Source organism: Anomaloglossus baeobatrachus, chromosome 5 (genome assembly GCF_048569485.1).
Source record: "Anomaloglossus baeobatrachus isolate aAnoBae1 chromosome 5, aAnoBae1.hap1, whole genome shotgun sequence".
In the NCBI taxonomy this organism is placed as follows: Eukaryota; Metazoa; Chordata; class Amphibia; order Anura; family Aromobatidae; genus Anomaloglossus; species Anomaloglossus baeobatrachus.
The window spans coordinates 147,292,391-147,308,478 of record NC_134357.1 but is presented as its reverse complement, the minus strand read 5'-3'; the positions used below and the strand labels follow the sequence as shown (position 1 = coordinate 147,308,478).

The 16,088-nt window shown below is 47.9% G+C and overlaps 1 protein-coding gene across 3 annotated transcripts in view; it reads left to right on the top strand.

Moving 5' to 3' along the window:
• CDH23 (cadherin related 23) overlaps positions 1–16,088 on the top strand; it is a 1,872,161-nt gene that overhangs the window by 1,432,553 nt on the left and 423,520 nt on the right. For all 3 annotated transcript variants that reach the window (XM_075348968.1, XM_075348971.1, XM_075348969.1), the window contains exons 28-29: positions 13,011–13,071; positions 15,724–15,869. In XM_075348968.1, the coding sequence (XP_075205083.1) occupies positions 13,011–13,071; positions 15,724–15,869 (207 nt within the window). The remainder of the gene's footprint in view (positions 1–13,010; positions 13,072–15,723; positions 15,870–16,088) is intronic.

Genomic DNA, 16,088 nt, shown 5'->3' with positions numbered 1-16,088 from the left:
GTGGGTAAAAACAGTGTGCTCGGATGTAGTGTGCAAAAAAAAAAGTTTGAAAAAGCCTACCCACCCTCCCCCTGGAAGTATTCTTCTTATGGCTGACTATATGTGGGCAAAGACTCAAACTGCCAATCAGTGACTTGACCCAGGGTTCGGGTCAAGCTCGAGGCTGTGGAGCTAGGCTTGTTTGCTGCCGGCAAACTGAGCCTTGACAGAACCGCTCATCTCTAATAGTAACACAGTAATTTTTATTCTTTTTGTTTCTTTTAGCAATAATGCTGGCTTGCTTCTTCGTCTCCACGAAGAAGGGGAGCCACCCACTTGTTGTAGCATGTTCATTCTACACTAAAGCAGGCTTACACGCTACGATATCGCTAGCAATTGCTAGCGATATCGTACGCAAAAGCACCCGCCCCCGTCGTGCATGCGATATCGTGTGATCGCTGCCGTAGCGAACATTATCGCTGCAACAGCATCACACGCACTTTACCTGCTCTGCGACGTCGCTGTGACTGCTGAACAATCCCTCCCTCAAGGAGGAGGGACGTTCGGCATCACAGCGACGTCACCGCGACGTCACTAAGCGGCCGGCCAATCAAAGCAGAGGGGCGGAGATGAGCGGGACGTAACATCCCGCCCACCTGCTTCCTTCCGCATTGCGGCCGGCGGCAGGTAAGGAGACGTTCCTCGCTCCTGCGGTGTCACACACAGCGATGTGTGCTGCCGCAAGAGCGACGAACCACATCGATAATCAACCATTACCGATTTTTGGTTTTGGGATGACCTCTCCATGGTGAATGATTTTCACCATTTTTGAGGTCACTTAAGGTCGCTGGTAAGTGTCACACGCTGCGATATGGTTAATGACGCCGGATGTGCGTCACTAACAATGTGACCCCGACGATAAAACATTAACGATATCGTAGCGTGCAAAGCCCCCTTAAGAGGGGAAGCCACCCACTTGTTGTAGCATGTTCATTCTACACTAAGAGGGGAAGCCACCCACTTGTTGTAGCATGTTCATTCTACACTAAGAGGGGAAGCCACCCACTTGTTGGAGCATGTTCATTCTACACTAAGAGGGGGAGCAACCCACTTGTTGTAGCATGTTCATTCTAAACTAAGAGGGGAAGCCACCCGATTGTTATAGTTAAAATTATAGAAGCAAAAAATGCTGGCAGCAAAAATGACCGCAAAACTGTCAATGATGCCTCTTCATAAAAAAAATTACCTTTTTCCCTGCAGCACTTTACCTAGGAAAATCTTGGTGGGTCCGCCTGGGCCCTATAGATGCAATGGGCACATACTCAGTAAGAGTGTTCCCTGCTGAGTGTCTGGGACACAATGGCATGGTTGATCTTAAAGACGGGTATATATTGAGTATTGCAGTCTGGCAATTAGTAGGTTATGTTATGCCAAATTTTTTACATTTGCTCACACAGAAAATTTGTTTGAAAATCAAAGGCTACATTCATAAACACACGTGGAAAAAATTGTTGGTACCCCTCGTTTAACGAAAGAAAAAAACCCAATGGTCACAGAAATAACTTGAATCTGACAAAAGTAATAAATAATAAATCTATGAAAATGAACAAATGAAAGTCAGACATTGCTGCTTTTCAGCTTCCACAGAATTTAAAAAAATAAAACTCATGAAAGAGGCCTGGACAGAAATGATGCTTACTCCTCAACCTAATATTTATTTGCACAACCTTTTGCAGTAATCATTGCAATCAAACGATTCCTGTAACTGTCAATGAGACTTGAATCTCTTGACAGGTATTTTGGCCCACTCCTCAAGAGCAAACTGCTCCAGTTGTCTTATGTTTAAACGTTGCCTTTTCCAGTCGGCCTGTTTTAGCTCTTTCCAAAGATGCTCAATAGGATTTAGGTCAGGGCTCATAGAAGGCCACTTCAGACTTGTCCAATGTTTTCCTCTTAGCCATTCTTGGGTGTTTTTAGCTGTGTGTTTTGGGTCATTATCCTGTTGCAAGACCCATGACCTGAGACCAACCTTTCTGACACAGGGCAGCACATTTCTCTCTAGAATCCCTTGATAGTCTTGAGATTTCATTATACCCTGCACAGATGGAAGACACCCTGTGCAAGTAGCAGCAAAGCAGCCCCAGAACATAACAGAGCCTCCTCCATGTTTCACAGTAGGGACAGTGTTCTTTTCTAGATATGCTTCATTTTCCCATCTGTGAACATAGAGCTGATTTGCCTTGCCAAAAAGTTCAATTTTTGTCTCATCTGTCCATAGGACATTCTCCCAGAAGCTTTGTGGCTTGTCAACGTGTAGTTTGTCAAATTCCAGTCTGGCTTTTTTATGATTTTTTACAACAATGGTGTCCTCTTGGTCGTCTCCCATGAAGTCCACTTTGGCTCAAACAACGATGGATGGTGCGATCTGACACTGATGATCCTTGAGCTTTAAGTTCACCTTTAATCTCTTTAGAGGTTCTTTTGTTATCATTCATATTATTCATTTCTTTGATTTGTCATTAATTTTCCTCCCACGGCAATGTTAAGAGAGGTTGGCTACAGTCCCATGGATTTTAAATTTCTGATTAATATGTGCAATTGTAGTCACAGGAACATCAAGCTGCTTGGAGATGATCTTATATCCTTTACCTTTAGTATGCTTGTCTATAATTTTCTTTCTAATCTCCTGAGACAACTCTTTCCTTTGCTTCCTCTGGTCCATTTTGCGTGTGGTACACACTATGTCACCAAACAGCACAGTGAGTATCTGTAGCCCTATATACAGGCCCACTGACTGATTACAAGACTGTAGATACCAGTGATGCTAATTAGTGGACACACCTTGATTTAACATATTCCTTTTGTCATTTTATTTTCAGGGGTACCATCATTTCTGTCCAGGCCTGTTTCATGAGTTTAATTTTTTTTAAATTCTGTGGAAGCATGGTTGAAAAGCAATGTCTGACTTTCATTTGTCCTTTTCATAGATTTTTTTATTTATTACTTTTGTCAGATTCAAGTTATTTCTGTGACCATTGAGTTTTTCTTTCATTAAACGAGGGGTACCAACAGTTTTGTCCACGTGTGTATAATACATAAGGGTTTTGCATGGCTCCTACTCATGTTCTTTAGTGTTCTCATATAGTATATGGTACATTTTTCATGGCTTCCACAGGACCCCCACAAACAGAGTATGATGTACTGCCAAATGCATCCACAGCCACCTATATAGAATACTTCCACAGTCATCCGTATATAATAAGATGTCTCTTACACAATAGCATGCCACTACACTATCCCACACAGTATCATGCCTGCACAGTCTCTGAAGGGATGCTGGCGCTACATGGGGGGTGGTGTTCGTTGGGGAGGTTCACGGCCGGGGCCGCGGTTGTTTGGGGCTGATGGGATAGCCGGGAACCGCTACCTCACTCAACAGTCCATTCTCCATCATGGGCCTCCAGTACCACCTTCGCATGGTACACTGCTCTGGACCCCGATGGTAGCTCGCTGCAGGTGATCTTTCTCCATATACATGCGGGCATGCACATCCACTATACACCCCTCTCGGGCAACAATCTCCCTGCGCAGCTGCTGTTGCTGCCGCTTCCAACACAGAGCGCCGGGTGCCTGCTCTTGGTCAGCCTGTGTAGGGGACGGGCCCAACCGGAGTCACTCTCCGCTGTGGCATGGCCTGCTCTGCCGCTTGGCAGCTACATCCCCGCCGTGCCTCAGCTGAGGCCGGGTGTCTGGGAGCGGTCAACGTGACTTGCAGTGCTGGCTTCTGGTCGAGGACCGCCTCCATCTTGGCCGGGCGGACTTCCGGGGCCATTGTCATCTGGAGAGTGGCTTCCTCTGGGATCGCTGGTGCGTCCAAGTTGGGACGGCGTACTTTCTGGACGCGGGTGCGACGTGGGGCCGGTATGGGTGTCGGAGAGATGACGGGCTGACTGCTGGCGTCTTCTGCAGGCGGGTCTTTACAGGCTGGTAAAACGGACTCCACTGCCGATGTTGGTGGCGGCGGACCGAGCGAGGGAGCAGCGGCAACCGGTATGGGCGGTGAGGGAGGCAACATAGAGGGCAGGGGCAAACCGGGTCCCTCAGCCGCATCGGCCGACCCCTTGGGGACATAGGGGCTTGGGTCGCTTACCCGCTCCTTCAAGGTTGCCTCCACTTCGCGTGCTCGCATGGCAGCAGCTAGCTCCTCCACCTCGGCCATCCACCGCTCCATTCGGAAATCAGCCTGGGCCTGGATCTTCCGACACATCCTTCCGCGTTGGTGTTCAGGAATGGGTTTCGGCAGAGTCCTGGCGTCCCTGCACTTCACAGCGTCAGCTACATGCCACAGATCTTCACCCGCTCCCCCTTGGTTTTTTCGGGGCACTCTGCTTTCTTTCTGCACCACTCTTTTCCCAAGGGCCGGGGCTCTACTCTCCCGCTCTTTTCGCGGGAAGACAGCTTTGGTGGGAAACTTTACGCCCAAAGATGGCAGATTCTGCGATTTTTCAGCGGGCTGCCACTGCCGTTGGAGACAAGGCGCACTTCCACCGGTAAGTGGATGGGTTCAATCCTGTTCGTGACGCCAGAAGAGTCGATGTGTACCGCCCCGGGTCTCGGCTGGCTGCCGAGCCGCTCGGATCCGTGCTCATCGGTGGGTGGCTTGAGCTCCTCCCGGACCCGGGGGTCACGTTGCTCTGAAGGGATGCTGGCGCTACATGGGGGGTGGTGTTCGGTGTGGAGGTTCACGGCCGGGGACACGGTTGTTTGGGGGTTAAGTTCGTGACGCCACCCACGGGTTGTGGTGAGTGAGTGGGCACCACCACTGCTGTTGACTAGGCTCCTGGGAACGGTGTTGTGCAGCTTGGTGTTGATCCCCTCCGTGGGCAGGGGTTGGTGGCCCCGGGGGCCCGATTGGGCGAGAGGTGCAGGCGGGATGGTGCGGTGCAATGCGCTGCCCGAGGGCACTGTTGTACTCTTTATTATAAATACACCGGAGTCTCTGGTAAACCAAAAGGATGGTGGTCGGTGCCTGCAGCCGGCTGCGCTTTGCCCCTTACTCAGGTTGGTGGTCCCTGCCTTTCTCCTGCACCTCTATAGTAGAATGCTGACTTCCTTTGCTTCAGGAACGGGAGTCCGCTCCCCGGCTAGTAGATGTCGGGGGAGCCCGTTTGCTCCCCTCTCCTCCTCCTCTCCTTTTCACTTCCCTAACCGATCTGTGTTTTTCCCACCTCAGGCTATCCGAACTCTTTGGTGGGTGTGGCCAACCGCCTGGCTCCGCCCCCGGGTGTGAACGTCAAGACCTGAAAGGGGTGACTCAGGGTTTTTAAGTTGGCTGCTGATAGCTTTTTAGGGCCTGGGGTTTGTGCAGGGGGCCTACCTGTGACTACCTGGCTAGTCCAGGGCGTCACACTGGTACCTACAGAAAAGTGGAAGACTAAACTTTATTTTTTTTTTACACAGCCTATTTAAGTGAATGGGCATATTGTGGTATTTGTATGAATCATACTTTGTGGTAAATTCTACTACAATTAACAATTCCAATAATATCTTGGTCTATGCAATGGGAAAAGCCTTAGCAGCCTGGCTGGCTGTGCCTAGAGGTTCCTGGGATGTAATTCCACAATTTCTTTCAGTTATCAGTACATAATCTATTATCAGTTGGGAATGGATCTAAGTACATGTAAATTGGCCAATGTGCTGTTTTTATAAAGCAATATAACATTATTCCATAAAAATAAATTGGCATAAACATTTTTTTTTTCTTCTAAAATGAAAACTGTAGAATAGTGGTATGTCATAAAGCGACACTAGAGGGCATCCCTGACATATGTCTTGTGGAAAGTATGTAAAAAAAAAAAATGTACTGCAATGTACCGTCTTGTAAAGAATAAGAGGTCTCAAAACATTTTATAAAGAAATCCAATAGTATACCACGTAATCATCACACCCCTGTATAAAACCTGTACAGACAATGTGCAATGTGTGCTCTATACTACATACCAAAAAAACTTTCTTTTAAAGAGCCTTAAGGTCCAGTCACACTAAACAACTTACCAGCGATCCCAACAATGATAGGGATCGCTGGTAAGTTGCTAGGAGGTTGCTGGTGAGATGTCACACTGCGACGCTCCAGCGATCCCACCAGCAACCTGACCTGGCAGGGTTCGCTGGAGCGTCGCTACACGAGTTGCTGGTGAGCTCACCAGCAACCAATGACCAGCCCCCAGCGCCGCGTGGAAGATGCTGCGCTTGGTAACTAAGGTAAATATCGGGTAACCAACCCGATATTTACCTTGGTTACCAGCGCACGCAGCTACACGTGCAGAGAGCAGGGAGCAGCGCACACTGAGCGCTGGCTCCCTGCTCTCCTAGTTACAGCACACATCGGGTTAATTACTCGATGTGTGCTGCAGCTAAATGTGCACAGAGCAGGGAGCAGCGCACACCGGGTGCAGCTGCACAGGGTACATATATAGGGTATAGAGTACAGGGTGTAGCTGCACAGAGCAGGGAGCAGCGCACACCGCTTAGCGCTGGCTCCTTGCTCTCCTAGTTACAGCACACATCGGGTTAATTACCCGATGTGTACTGCAGCTACATGTGCACAGAGCAGGGAGCAGCGCACAATGCTTAGCGCTGGCTCCCTGCTCTCCTAGCTACAGCACACATCGGGTTAATTAACCCGATATGTCCTGCAGCTACATGTGCACAGAGCAGGAGCCGGCACTGACAGTGAGAGCGGCGGAGGCTGGAAACAAAGGTAAATATCGGGTAACCAAGGACAGGGCTTCTTGGTTACCCGATGTTTACTGTGGTTACCAGCCTCCGCAGAAGCCGGCTCCTGCTGCCTGCACATTTAGTTGTTGCTGTCTCGCTGTCACACACAGCGATCTGTGCTTCACAGCGGGAGAGCAACAACTAAAAAATGGCCCAGGACATTCAGCAACAACCAACGACCTCACAGCAGGGGCCAGGTTGTTGCTGGATGTCACACACAGCGACATCACTAGCAACATCGCTGCTACGTCACAAAAGTTGTTCGTTAACAGCGATGTTGCTAGCAATGTTGCTTAGTGTGACGGGGCCTTTATTGTTCAAGTAATAATTTTTCCCTGTTTCTTAAAAAATCAATGACTGAGCATATTCAAGTTCAGGAGTTATCTCCTTGTATGTTCACCTGCTGCTCTCGCAATGGCTCCTGTGATCTGATACACTCAGCAGTGCTTCCAGAATTCTAGACATTAGTTTGTGTCTAATTTATGAATTTCACACGGATTATTTTGGCTGTATTCAATATATTGAATGATATTCCCCTATGAGGTCAATGTACAGACTATATAGAAAATTTTCATTTTTCAGCAGGGGTGTTTTGAGGCTTCTGGAGGAAAAGACAGATCATTGCATTAGACCAGGGGTGGGGAAGCTTTTTACTGCTGGAGGCCATTTGGAAATTTCTACCAACCTTTGGGGGCCGCACCAAATTATCAATGTGAAAACTACCCTGCTACATTTGGTCAAACAATTAATTAACTCACCCCTACTGTGGTGGTTGGAGCTGCTTCTCTTTGGTGCGGCAGTTAATTTTCACTGACATTGATCATGTTGCTTCTCACAACTGCTTTTTCAGGATTGTCTCAGTCTTGAGCGCAGTCAACTCTTTGTGATAATCAGATTGGTAAATCATATACATCACATTAGATACTGGGACTGCTGTATATACATCACAGGAGGGGCTGGGGGCATATACATCATATAGGAGACGCTGGGACTGCTGTATATACATCACATAGGAGATGCTAGGACTGCTGTATATACATTACAGGAGATGACCCAGCCCCTCCTTTGATTTGTATGACCCAGCCCCTCCTGTGATGTTTATTCCCCCACCTCTCCTCTGATGTGTATACCCCAGTGTCTCCAATGTGATGTATTTGCCCCTATCCCCTCCTGTGATGTGTATGGCTTCAGCATCTCCAACATGATGTATATGCCTCAGTCCCTCATGTGATGTATATACCCCAGCCCCTCATGTGATGTATATGCCCCAGCCCCTCATGGGATGTATATGCTGCCAGTGTCTCCTGTGATGTGTATACTCCAGCCCCACCTGTGATATATACATCACAGGAGACGCTGGGGGCATATACATCACAGGAGCCGCTGGGGCATATACATCACAGGAGTGACTGAGAGCATATACATCACTGGAGGGGCTGAGGGCATATACATCACTGGGAGGCATGGATATGGCTTTGGGATACAGACAGCATTTGGGGGCACATACATCACTGGGGGGTACAAACAGCACTGGGGGCACAAACAGCACTGGGGAGGCAAAGACAGCACTGGGGGGAGCACAGACAGCACTGGGGGGAGCTCAGACAGCACGGGGGGAGAACAGACAGCACTTGGGGGCACGAACATCACTAGGGGGGGCATGTCCATCACTAGGGGGGCACGGACAGCACTAGGGGGGCACGGACAGCACTAGGGGCATGGACAGCATTAGTGGGCACTGGGGGAAATGGACAACACTTGCAGAGCACAGATAGCATGGGGAGCATGGTAATGGGGGGACACAGCATTGGGGGTGGTACAGAGCACTGGGAGTGGTACACAGCAATGGGTGGAGTCACAGAGCCCTAGGGGAGGGGGGGCACACAGCCCTAGGCGAGGGAGCCACACAGCACTAAGGGGAGGCGCATTGCCCTGGTGCCTGGAGTGGGCACACAGCCCAGTGGGAGCACGCACAGGGGAAGCAGGCACACAGCATAGCCGAAGCGGGCACACAGCACAGTGGGAGCGCACACAGGGGAAGCGGGCACACAGCATAGTGGGAGCGCACGCAGAGAAAGCGGGAACACAGCACATCTGGAGCGGGCACACAGCACAGTGCGTGCGCGCACAGGAGAAGCGGGCACACAGCACAACCGGAGCGAGCACACAGTGCTGGAAGCCGTGAAACTGGTGCTGGTCTTCTTCTGTGGGTCGGGGTGCAGAGTGCTAACCCCGCCCACAAAGTAAGTCCTCAGCACACAAGCACTGACCAGCGTTCAGTAGTGAACGCTGAATGCACGTCCTTGCAGCGCACATGTGGATTTAAAGGGCCGGCCGAAGATGTTCAGGAATGCAGCTGCGGATGCCCCTTTTCTATAAGCTAATATGTAAATTATATGCAGCCCAAGTTCAAGCGGGGGCGGCAAATCTTACTTAGCCTTTTATTACTTAGCTCTTTATTTCTGCTATGTTTTTCTATTTTTTATTTTTTACCCCCAAAATGCCGCCCCCCTGACACGTGCCGCCCGGGGCGGACCACCCCCTTCGCCCCCTTTGCTACGCCACTGGCTGTGAGTAACATCATACTGAGTGAGGGCCTGTGGAGCCCTTATACTGAGTGAAAGCTGGCATTAGAAACTATCATACTGAATGGGAGTGGGCTTTAAAACATCATACTGAGTGATGCCTGTGACAGACATCACATGTAATGTTTGGGTGGGCTGTGATGGACAGTATACTGAATTGGGGGTGGCCTGTGGGTGACATCACACTTAGTGGGGGGTTGGGGTGACATCTAACTGAGTGGGGGGCTCTTGGGGACATCATACTGACTGTGGAGCTAGCATTGGGGCTATCATACTGAATGATGGGATGGCATTGGGAGCCTTCATAGTGAGTGGGGGGCTGGCATTAGGGATCATCTTACTCAGTGGAGGATGTGCTGAGGGGGACATATACTGAATCATACTGAATGGGGGTTGAGCTGGGAGGGACATTATACTGAATGGGGGGTGGGCTGTAAGGGACATCATGCTGAGTGGGAGGCTGTGAGAACACCTACTGAGTGGGGGTCCATGAGGAACATCATACTGAGGGGCCTTCATACTGTGTAGGGTAATGATACTGGGTGGGGATATCATACTGAGTGATCTCTCTGGAGGCATCATACTAAATTGGGACTATCATACTGATTGGGGGCTGTGGGAGCATAATACTGAGGGGCACTTATACTGAGTAGGTGGGTGTGGCAGTGTCACACTGAGTGATGACTGTGGTGACATCATGCTGAGTGAGAGCCAGCATACTGACAGGTGTGGGGGTATTATACTCTGTGTGTGGGTGGGGACATTGTTGAGAGCATCAAACTCTATAATGACCATAAAAGGGGTTTTGTGGGTGAGAACACTAAGGGGCTTCTATACTAACATAATTACTGCATAGGTGCTGCCTCCCAGTTAATAAAAGTTGGCAAATATGTGTGACACATGGAGCGCAATGTACCGAGGATGCCAGAAATGGGTCAGATCCTCTAGCATGTATCATGGGTGTTGGTGGCCGTGCCCATGTCCTGGTGCTCTGGTGACAGGGAAAAGCATTTAGGTGTGGGCATGTGGAGGTTTACACAGGCGTTACTGTTTTCCCTGTCAGCTAGGTGGTTAATGGCGTGCCCCTTGATGTTGGTGCAAGAAAAACAGGAGAGTCAGGAGGCATGTTATACAGTAAAACAGATGGACTTTTACTTGTTCAGCAGACAACAAGGTACGCAGCCATAGTTGGTATAGCATGCTCAGATGACACAGCTCCACAGACAGGCAGAGAACAAACAGAGTCACATATGAAGTGGGATGACAGCAAGTGCAAAGAGAGCCCTTCTTGTTGTCCACGCTGACACAATAGAGTTCCCTTCCTCTATTCCACTGGAGTGGTGTTCTCCATTAGACCCCATGTCCCTGGTCCCTCTAACCTCCACGTATAGTAGGCTCTCCTGTGTACCCATCTTCTCTATGGGGCAGCCACTTCTAGTCCCTTAATCCTCCACAGCTTTAAGTTTTGGGTAGGCTAGGGCGCTCTGTAGACCAGGGCATTCCATGTGCCGAAAGGTGTGTAAGGGGGGCTTTACATTTTTCGACATCGCTACTGATATATCGTCGGGGGTCACATCGTTAGTGACGCACATCCGGCGTCGGTAGCGACATCGCAATGTGTAAAGCCTTGGTGCGACGATGAATGAGCACAAAAGTGACAAAAATCACTGATCTGTGTCACATCGTTCATTTTCATAATGTCGCTCCTGCTGCAGATACGTGTTACGTCAACGCCGGTGTCTGCTCCAGCGACTTCTGCTCCGATCGCCAGGCGACGCTGTGTTCCTGCCGTAGATGGTGATGGGAGAGGAGTCGATGCCAGCGGTGGGCGCAGGCTCCGATCATCCACTGGGCTGGGTTAGCTTGGGATCTGCAGTACCGCTGGCTGACTGTGGGTAGCATGTGTCTTCCAGCTGAAGTTGCTAACATTCAGCTACAGCCAATGGGAAGACACCACACTCTTCTTATTCCCCCTCCTGTCACATGACCACTGCCAGAGATAGTTCTGATTTTCCTGGCTCCTGTTACGTCCTATTCTGTTTGGTTATTCCTGTGTGCTGACTTCTGCATGTTTTCTGACTACCCTTCTGCCTGCTGTTTATGTACCTCGCTGCCCGATCCAGATTTGACCTCTGCTACGTTTGTTGATTACGTCATTGCCTGCCGATTCTGTCCCTGTTCCGCTATTCCTGGTTTGACCCTGCCTGACTACTACTCTCATCGGACTGCAGCCTTCCACAGGTAGTGATCTCCAGTTCCCTTTGTAATTCCAAATCCCTGTAGATGGGTTAAAGGGTTTCAGGGTTCTGGGGGTCCTGCTTGGTGAGTGGCTTCCCTCTAGCCTCTCCTTTACAGCCCATCTGAGTCTGTGGATCCAGGCAGGCATTACAATACGATGTTGTTTGTCATTCCTGCAGCACCACACATCGCTGTGTGTGAAGCCGAAGGAATGACAAACATCTCCTTACCTGCATCCACCAGCTATGCGGAAGGGAGAAGGTGGGCGGGATGTTATGTCCTGCTCATCTCCGCCCCTCCGCTGCTATTGGCCGGCCGTTTGGTGACGTCGCTGTGACGCCGAACGCACCTCCCCCTTGAAGGAGGGATTGTTCGGCAGTCACAGCGACGTCGCCAAGCAGGTAAGTGCGTGTGAAGCTGCTGTAGCGATAATGTTCGCTATGGCAGCAAACACCATATATCGCATGTACGATGGGGGCGTGTGCTATCGCGTTGGACATCGCTAGCCAATGCTAGCGATGTCACAGTGTGTAAAGCCCGCCTAAGTCCTAAGATATTCTACTTGTAGTTTTAGGTCAGTCCATTACCATATAACCTGCTGGACCGGGGAGTCAATTTCCCCTACATACGGTATTTCTGATACGTGCATTCACTGAGCTCCAACTGTACTCTGACTAAAACCTGAGGTAACAGCAGTTGTGTGCACTAAGACTCCGCCCACCAGGCTATTCTGCCCAATAACAAGCCCAGTAGGGAGCTTAATTTTTGATATACCAATATACACTGCATACTTCATGTAAACTACTGTTAAAGCTATATAAAACTTTGATGATACCCAACTCTGAGGACCACGCCTACTCTGCTGAATATTTTTTTTAGGGGGTGGTGGGTAATTAAAACTTTTACTATAGGGTCCCATCAACATTATTTAAGCCCCTAATGTATACGATTGAGGAAAAACATTGAGCGTACCCATGAACTGATTCTGTTGAATGGAAAAATGTCAATATATTATGTCCCCTGAAAGCAGCCCTGAGGTCAAAAGTTCCTATTTGATGAAGAGGTTAAAAATGTGTGTCTGGCAGCTCAGTCTAAAGTATTTTTTTGTTAGGGAATATGAAAGCTTGTTGACAGATGCGCCAAATGGATTTAAAAGTACAGAGATTATGTAGAAAAATGATATATTTTGAAGATATTTTTGAGTCACCCTCGTAGCATTGAAGACAACTATCTTCTTATTTATATCTAGAGCTTCTGTGTAGGCTTGTGTGTCTCCACAGTCATAGACTAAAAACAGACCCTTCGTGTAGCCGGATTCTGCAGTCATGTATAACTTTCTTTGTTCCACCTTCTTCCTTACTGGCTATGCTGAAAACCATTTTGTTATAGTAAACTCAAATAAGTAATTTAAGATTACTTTTCTTTCTTTAGTTGGATGCCACAGACGCAGATGAGGGGGAGAACGGGCGAGTTTGGTATCGTATTATCAGTGGTAAGTAAAAAAGGTACAAATACTTTTACCCCTAAGTAGGCAACCAGTAAGTATTTTTGACCCCCAAAGACATTGCAGGTTTTTTTTTTGCTTTTCTTGATTTCCAGAGCCATAACTTGGCTTGTTTTTCAGTCGACAAGTTGTAAATATATCTATTTATATATATTTTTTTGAATGCTTCAGTTACCATTTATATATTTGAACCTCACTAGGGGACTTGACTATGTAGATTTTTTATAGGTCTCTAGCTAACGTGGCAACCCTTCAAAAATATTGAGGATCAAGAGTGCTCTCTGTCTCTCTCTCTAAGGCCCCCTTCACACATCCGTGAAAATCACGCAAAGGTGCGTTTTCCCCTCCGTGAGCCATGTTTATGGCACTATGTGTGTTCTCCGTGTGTTATTCGTGATAACACACGGAGAACGAGAACTTTCAACTCACCTGTCCCTGGCGTCGCTGTCCGTGGTGCTGATCTTCGGTCTCTGGTCATGCCGACTCCCCGCTGCTGCTGCTACCGGCCGCAGTGAAGTGAATATTAAATAAGCATAATGAACGGCGGTCAGCAGCAAGTGACAGCAGTGGCAGAGACAGGAGGGCAGGAGAAGGTGAGTAAAGATTTGTTATTTTTTTCTCTGACACGTGAGTTTTCTCCGACGCGTGTCACACGGGACCGCATCCACACTACATCCGTGTGGTCCGTATGCGGGCCGTGTGACACCCGTGATGCGGGAGAAAATGTGGACATGTCTACGTGTGGAACACACGGACACGCGTATGCTCCACACGTACACACGTTCTATGGCAAAACACGCACGTGTGCGCAGACCCATTGATTTTAATGGGTCTACATGTGCCCGTGTCTCTGGTACATGCAGGAACGGACCTAACACGTACCGGAGACACGTGCGTGTGAAGGGGGCCTAACTTCACATGGGGACTACTGCAATCCTCGTATGACACTCGGCTCACGCTGGCAGCATAGCGGGAGCCGAGTGTCATGCAAGTGTCATTGCGACTGATGTCGTCCAATCATGCGATCGGACCAGAGCTGCGGGGGCGGGCATCACTGAGGAGGGGCGGGCCAGCGCTGAGGAGGGGAGGGCCAGCGCTGCGGAGGGGAGGGCCGGCGCTACAGAGGAGAGGGAGGGATTTATCTTCCTCTCTCCTCTGTTACCGGCTATTGCCATTCTCGCTCTGCACTCGCATTACATTGGTGTAAAGCTAGTGCAATGCGATATTTCTCTCGCCCCATAGACTTCAATGGGTGTGAGAGAAACAAGGATCGCATTGCACCCGCAGCATTCTGCAACTGTTTTCTCGGTCTGATTAGGGCTGAGAAAATAATCACTCATCGGTGCTGGCACATAGGTTAATATTGGATTCCACTCGCTCCAATTTTCATGCCGTGTGTCTTAGGCCTAACTTACCTGCTTCATACTCCGACGACTGTATCTTATCCTAGGCATTAAATTAGAGTGTTAGTTGTAATATGAAAAATAAAGAGTTGCCAGATTACCGGTGTTGCGGTTCTTTGTGGATGAAAGCATGTGGAGAAAAGTCAGCATGGAGAAGGGTGGAGCCAGCCACACAAGATCAGGAGGAAAAAGAAAACACAATCCAGCGAACCAATATAATTAATGGTGTGAAAAAAATCCTTCAGTAAAAAAAAAGTTAAAAATAGCTACACAACAATGTTAGGCAGACGTCATAGGGACTACGCGTTTCAGCATTCTTTCACGCCTTCCCCATGGTCCTATTTTTTTCACATCATTTATCATATTGGTCAGCTGTATTGTGCTTTCTTTTTCCTATTGTTAGTTGTAATATATAGCTTACACTAGATCCAAATGTTGCAAATGCAAGAAATAGATACTAAAGGACAGAAAGTTTAGACTTAAATATTTTTTTAAACAAAAGTGCATCAAAACGACACTTCATAAAGTACTCCAAGGACTCAGTCAGATGTCTGTATTTAAACACGTACATGAAAATATGATACCAATGTCATCGGTGTTTTGCATCAATATGTATGGGCCGTGTATCTGTTTTTGCCATCAGTTGTCACCAGTGTTTCTCACTGATGGATCATTAAATAAATAAATGACAAAGCTTACCCTATACTTTGCAATGTTAAACACGTACAGCACTCAGATGGCACACAGTCTCCTTTGAAGCCCTGCCACAGGCAGAGTTTCAAAGAAACATTGGTATAACAAGCACGGAGGTCTTCAGCAGACCCCCTGCTGTCAAAGCAACCCATCGGCAACTTAAAATCACATCACGAGTGTGCCAATGGGTGCATAAAATGGCGCAACCCCATGCCTACACTTGTTACATCTCACTGTCAGGATTTAACAGATTAACAATTGCGGGCTCCACTCCATCTGCGATTGTTAGAGGCAGGGCCTGGCTGTAATACACATTACCTGATGAGTATAGGGTGGTCTCACACTGTGAGCCTGCTCCACACACCCTTTTTCGACTTGTGCTATACTGTTACGGTGGATGTTGTGAAAGGGTTAAACTTTGTTTTTTATTACAGGCACTTTAAATTCAAATAATTAGAATAAAATAGTAGACAAACAATTGACAACCATTTCCATATTTTTTTCTCTTAACTCCTTAATAACATGTTGTATCTTTTAATGACAGGAAATATTAGGAATTTTCAGATTGATGTAAGCACTGGACTACTTATGCGAGGTCCACTGGCACTGGACAGAGAAACCAATTCCTCCCATGTATTGGTGGTGGAGGCATACAATAGTGATCAAGGGCCGATGAGAAGTTCTGTTAGGGTAAGATCAATATACTAATTAATGCAAATAAAGGAATAATATTTTCATGGTTTATAAAAGATTGGCTTTTCTGATGAAAGAAAAAAAAAGCTAAATAATAATATCAAAGTCATTGGATTAGATTTTATTCATAAAGTACAGTTTGTTAATTGTTGTATTTTTCACAGTCGAAGAACAAATCCAAGGACACAAGAAAATACTCTAATAAACATATTTTTT